General features: G+C 35.7%; 1 protein-coding gene across 7 annotated transcripts in view; it reads left to right on the forward strand.

Annotated features, from left to right (window-relative positions):
- Positions 1-5,945, forward strand: part of LOC117423071 (myocardin-like) — a 174,238-nt gene extending 168,293 nt beyond the window's left edge. For 6 of the 7 annotated variants that reach the window (XM_058989893.1, XM_058989895.1, XM_034038477.3 and 3 more), the window contains 4 exons: positions 93-233; positions 1,033-1,152; positions 1,856-1,913; positions 2,351-5,945. In XM_058989893.1, coding sequence (XP_058845876.1) covers positions 93-233; positions 1,033-1,152; positions 1,856-1,913; positions 2,351-2,898 — 867 coding nt within the window. In that variant the 3' untranslated portion in view covers positions 2,899-5,945. The remainder of the gene's footprint in view (positions 1-92; positions 234-1,032; positions 1,153-1,855; positions 1,914-2,350) is intronic. The other variant, XM_058989894.1, reaches the window with a different exon arrangement.
- Positions 5,946-6,802: the final 857 nt, after the last annotated feature.

The following is a 6,802-nucleotide window of genomic DNA, read 5'->3' on the forward strand; positions in this document are numbered from 1 at the left end:
TTTCTTTGATCATTTCAAAAGTACAGTTCATAGCAGATAGCGTTTAATGTGTGTCACTTTAAAAAGGATTTTCCTTGTTCTATATTCCACAGAATAGTGCTGGCCAGCCAGGGAATTCTTGCTCCTATTCTACAGACCAAAGGAACATGCAGCCAGTGTTCCCCAGTGTTACAGAAAACAGTTTCAGCCGCAGGGAGCACTCTGCACCAAAGAGTCCCAACATAGAGAACAAGGTATGTGATGACCCAGAACTGAATATAACAAGGTAGTACCCTCCATTTACAAGTTTCTTACAGAGGAGGGGGGGGGGGGGGTAACAGAATAAATGTTGGGGTGTCGTGAAAGAGTTACAAGAATCCAAACACAGAAAAACTAGGAATAATTCTAAACTATAATAGTATAGCAGTTTACACTGGTGATCACAACTGACCCAAGCCACTTCAAATGGGATCCCAACTTAAAAATACTAGTGCTTTATATACCAACACAAAAATAAAAAGGGAAAAAATAAAACCAAAACAACTTACCATAGCCTGCGTTTCTATAATCAGCAATCACACAAGAGAAACACAGATAGACACCATTTGTCTAGTATTAAAACATGTGGTGTTCCCAAGCCAGCTCTAGTTTCTGCTGAAACACCACATTATTCTCCGAAACCCTACTCAAGGTATTAGCAATGTATTAATAATTAAATGCATGTGTCTTCAAATAGCATTTTAAAAAAGTTGTAAACACCTCTCACCTTTCCCAATCAATTTGGATATCTGTGTGTCCTATATTGAGGTTTTCTCTATGGCTCTCTATCCGTTTCTGTCTTTCACGGCTGCTTAGAGTTACCAGTTACACCCACATGACTGCTTCCTTTTTCAACTCAAACCTTTGAATACGTTTAGCTAATCAAGAAGAGAACCCTCAACCAGAAAGATTAGATTTTGTCCCTTTGAGTGCCTATTACCAGTTACTATTTATTCTTTTAAACCCCCCTTTTCAATACCGCATATAACCTAAACTTTTACTTTTTCCATATAGATGGCTATATTGCACTCTCCTGGGCACATGGGTCAAAAGTTTCCCTTCTCTACTGTTGCCTTCTGTAGCTCAGACTTAAAGATTAAACAACCCCCCTCCTATGAAGATGCAGTAAAGCAGGTAAACTAAATTGAAATTTAATTCAGCCAGATATGAGAAGTTAATCCTTTCATATATGCATCCATCTAATTCACTGCTTTTCACCAGTATTTTAAATGGCACTGCATGCTTCTTCCTGGCTTACACGCGTGTTTTCCCTTTAGTTAATATGCAAAAAAGATTTGGTTAATCCTGTCGGCGACAAAGCTAAATAAAATTAAAAAAAAAAAAACAAACACAACAACATTTTAAAAAAAGCCCCTTTTCCAATATATAAAAGGGTTCTTTTAGGAACAGTATCTCAGAACATCCTTTCTTTATTGTCCAAAAAAAAAAAAAAAAAAAAACACACACGTGGGTGAACTTGACCGATAGTTTCAACTCAGTGTACATGGTTACTGAGGGGAGTGAGGGGGAGTGGGAATTTCTGCTTATCAAGAGTTTTGAACACATGACAAAGATCATTTTGTATTTCTAAAGAAAACATCGATGTTAATGGGTGCTATTTGTGTGTTGGACTGTATACTTATGATGCATTTGAAGATGCATGATCTACAACTATGAATGTTAACTGAAAATGTTCTGGGCCATTTTGAATCTTATACCTGAAGTTATGCCATACAATTGTAGATTTTCAAATGTATGTTTTTGTTACCAAAAAAAAGTACTGTCATACAAAATGTATAGGAATATTGAGTAAAACATGTTTTCAATTTAATTTCAGCAACTGACTAGAAGTCAGCAGATGGATGAACTTCTAGATGTCCTAATTGAGAGCGGAGGTGAGAACCTATGAATATAAATGTAAAGACATCACTATTATTACACAGTCTCAGCAGAGGAATTTACCTGTATGAAAATCTCAGATCTCTTAACATACCAGGTCCTGTGTTTTGAGTTATTACTTCATAAAATTAACCAGTTTTGGTTTTCCAAGGTATACAGTCTTTTTTTCCCCCCCCAAATCGCTTATTTTTTAACACTTAACTATATCCAGATTTTCTCACAAGAACAAAAAGAATGGCTGAAATTCTTATGGGTTTAAACCTTCAAAAGGTTGTGAAGTTTATTAAGTGTTTGATAAAGAACAACCCGCACTCCTCCACTAAAAAAAAACCTTTGATGAGGTCAGGTATATCATTCAGTACTTTAATATAAAACAACTTAAAATGTAACAAAATATTGCTGGTTTTAAATCTCTGCTCTTGTGTACCTGCAGAAATGCCAGCTCATGCCAAAGAGGAGCGGTCTTGCATATCAAAAGTGCCTCGTATCACTGTGTCCTCAGGGAGCACCAGGGTGCCTGTACGAAAAACTCAAGGGCCTTACAAACAAATCTCTTCCTTTGAACATGGCACCAGTAACCGGGACAACCACCTTGAAGCCTTATTGAACAGCCCCATGAGCAGGGCTAATGAAATTGCTCTGCTCAAAATCGAGACTGAAGATCCCCAGCATGAAGGGATGGCTGAAGGGTTTTCAGGCTCTCGCCAAGAGGAACTGCTCAACACCCATGACATAGAGACCCCACTCTCTCCAATAGATGCCAGGATTTCGCCGTCGACAACCGAGGGCCAGGGTTTGAACCTCGCTTTCAACGAGTCACCCTGGGAAACCATGGAATGGTTGGACCTTACACCCCCCAGTTCGGCGACAGGGTTTGCCCCTCTTCCAGTAACTGGTCCCAGTATCTTCAACACAGAGTTCTTGGATGTTACAGATCTCAATTTAAACCCTGCCATGGACCTGCATTTAGAGCAGTGGTAAACTTGAGCATTGACATTCTGAAATCATGCAAATAAACCAAAATGGAAGGTAAACATAGGATGTGTATAACAAATGTTTTATATTAGAAAACCCTCCTGTTTGATATCCAGAGCTAAAAAGAGACAGGATTGTGTTGTAATACAGAGGGTATGTGTTCCTTGATTTAAGATATTTTAAAAGGAAAAGTGAAAAAAAACACCATAACCAGCCTTGATTCATATCTCCAGTTGCGCTCAAGATGTGCAGCTTTGATTACTAGGCAGTATTATGATAAAACGCTTGAGGAAAAAATATTTCTATTACTGGAAACAAACTGAACGGAAAGACTTTTGTTAAAACTATTGGCTAAGCAATAGAAATGTACACTATTATGAAGAGATACTTGCTAACCATAAACAATTTGTACATACTATACATTTACTTTGGTATTTTGTAAAAAGTTTATCAGAAAGTGGTTGAGGTCTACATTGGATAGACACCGAGGTGTCTACATGAGTCACAACCCAGTTTCAGAACAGCATTGCATAAAAATGCTGGAAGCTTCCAATTTGTTTTGTTGTAATTGTATGAATGCTCACATTGCACAGTTATAGTTCAGTAAGATTTATCACAGATTGCATTTGATTATATATTTTCTTTAGGAGTGAAATTATTTAGAAGCCATTCCATGCAAATATTAAATATCATTTAAACCACGTTTGCTTTAAAAAAAAAAAAAAAAAAAAAAGCTATACTACGTACGTGGACAAACAAAATGTACACAGATTACATTATTTTTATAAATGAAATGTTTCCAACTCACTTATACAAAGGAAAAAGCTATGCATATACAGCAAATATTAATTAATAAAACATTAAAAGTTTGCATGTTTGCAATACAACCTGTTATCCATCACAAAGTGTGTATGGAGAAATAAGTAGACCGATCGTTATAACGAAGGATGTATGTGAATGAGTACAGCATGTTATAAGAAGGGTTTACATTTCACACTGTACACTGACTAATATCTACTTTTAATTTACAATGTAGCCCCACACATTTGTATTCTAGGATCAAAAATGTGTACAAAAGTATTAAGTCTTGTACCACCCCACCCCCTAACTTTTCACTAAAATGCTGAAGTGCTGTGTTTCTCAGACTTATTTATTACTTTCAACTTTGTGTAAATCTTAGACATTCCTGCAGCTTCAAAATTGGATATATGAAGCTTTATTAGAACACTAACCACACAGAGTAAAAGATTCACAATCAGATGACCCGTTTTGTCGGGTTATCGAATGCTTGAATTGCATTTTTTTTCTTCTTTATATATATATATATATATATATATATATATATATATATATATATATATATATATATATATATTTGTGTATAATTTTTTCGTGTTTCTAAAAATGTTGAAAGTATTGAATAATTATCTTAAAAAGGTGAAAAGGTCCAACCAAAGCAGCACTTTTTCCTAGCCTGTCTAACAATTGACATTGTTATGAGTTAGTAAAAATAAATGTTTGAGTTTTAAAAAAAAAAAAAAAAATAAAAAAAAAAAAAAAAAAAACCACAAACCCATTCCACATGTATGGACCCACCTGGCTGTGGTACTACAGTACACTTAAAATGATGCAGAATATTATTTTTTATAAATGAAATGAGGGGGGAATGATACACATGTGGCATGAAGAACACACATCACCTGAATGTGAAGAATTAAATATTGTATACCTAGGTCCTGGATGTCCACTTACATTAAAATGAGTTGATGTTAAACTGATACAGCAGTACAAACTCACAGACCAACAAGTATTGTGAAACTACCAAAATGTATTATTTTAGATGTGGCTTTTGCAATAAAATATCAGTGTTACTCTCAGTACAGTATTTTTAATAGTTCTGGAATGACCGTGGATGTGTCATGTTTCAGTACTCTTTCATTTTGAAGTAATATTGTTGGTTCCTGTTAACATCAGAAGTGAACATTTTTGGGTAATTCAAGTTTTACATTATTTCACATTACAATAACCTTGGTAAAAGACAGTACGTAAAGTATAAAGAAAGTATGGTATAGTCTAGCCAAGAATAGCTCTGTGAAGCATTGCTAAACATGGTAAAACATCAAATTATCATGTTCATCTACTGCTGTAATACTCACAATGGTGGTTTCATGTTTTACTGTTTTTTCTTCAACTGCTTGGCTTTAAGGGTAAGGGCTTGGCTTTATTCAGCATAACATTCAATGACAACAAGCAATAATTGCGATAACTAATGTAATGGAATTAAAACCATGTACGTACGCTAGTGCTGTTGTAGGCTTAGTTTGTGGGTTTTCAACACTTAAGTCCATTAAAGCTTTTTAAAATACATGTTGCTGCTAAACGCCTGGCTCATTTAAGTTTTTCTTTTGGTGGAATGGTTTGAACTTGCCATCGATTTATTATTTTTATTTTGGTTGTCTTTTGATGCCAAAAATAAAATACTGTGGTTCCCACAGCGGCTCTGCGCTATAAAAAGGTCCGATTTAAACAAGGGAGAGTTAAAACTGTTCAGTGGGATTCATTTAAGAAACTACCCATGCTACTTAACTGTAAAAATGATCATTGAACAAGGATAACATTGAACAGAAAGGTACGACATTGCGGCTTGACACACCACCGTTACAGGAGAAAACCACTTGTACCTCAACCAAGATGAATGATTACATACTGTACATCAACATCAGCTCACCCATGAAATCTGCCAAACGTTTTCATGCTAAAAGAATCCTGAATCACTTCTAAACTGCCATTTCATTTAAAATGTAGGTAGCAAGTGGCCTGTATCTGGACGCAAGTGCCAATTCGGAAACAACCTATGAGAGCGCCAGTGTTACATTGACCAATTCCACGAACGAGAGTCCATCCTACTCGTATGCTTTGTTTTTTGCACTCTGTAAATACTGTACTTTGTGCTTATTGTGCTGTATCATACAGATTGTTTTGCTATTTGTATATAAGCTTTAAACCTGGTTTTGGCATTGTGTGTTCTTAATAAATCTTATGATAAAATCTGAGTTAATGTTTCATTTGGGGAAAAAAAAAAATCTACAGAGCAAAGTTCCATGATTTTTGTAAAGAATACTATTCATCAGTTAGATACACGTGTAAAACCAATACTGTAATTACAAAAAACTCAACCAAGTACAAGGAGAATTGCACATGAAAGCCCGTTTGTCGTCTAGTTTTTATATGTAGTGGACTTCTGTCATCTGGATTGGGTTCCCCCATAATTAACTTTAGTGAATAACAAAGCATTTTACTCAAGAATTTAAGCTAGTGTGTACATCAATAAAGTTCAGAGGGGGTAAACAGCAGGATTATGGGAGTTTTTATATAACAGGTGGGCTTGAATAAAGTAATATTACCTGCCACCATGGAAAGCAAGGAGCAGTATGCCTGGATGAGAAACAGAATTCTGGAACAAGGATCTTTGCTAGACTCACATTTCACAACAGAACACGTGATGCTACATGAACAGTTGAACGCCTGTAACACGTGAATCACGCAATGACTGAACAGATTGCAGTAGCACATGCATACACTGTATGCAAACAGGATCAAAATGTTTGGTTTATTCAGGCAATAATTGAAGATGTCTATAGTGGAGCAGTTTCAACCATTTCAGGTTTTGCTGCGAGCCTAATTGGAAGTTGCCAGCACAAAGAGCATGATGTGAAACAAAGATGGAAACACTAGAACTGCAATGCTATGAGGAGGCTTAAATTACACCTAGCTATTGTTCAGAAACACAGCTATTCACAGCAATACTGGCTGATGATATTCAATAGAAAAAGTTCTACTAGATGGCTTTGTCAGGCAGAACTTAAATGTTGGTTCTACTCTTTTGTTTAAGCAAAGAGGCATGAATTAA

The sequence above is a fragment of the Acipenser ruthenus genome, chromosome 17, assembly GCF_902713425.1.
Source record: "Acipenser ruthenus chromosome 17, fAciRut3.2 maternal haplotype, whole genome shotgun sequence".
Taxonomy (NCBI): Eukaryota; Metazoa; Chordata; class Actinopteri; order Acipenseriformes; family Acipenseridae; genus Acipenser; species Acipenser ruthenus.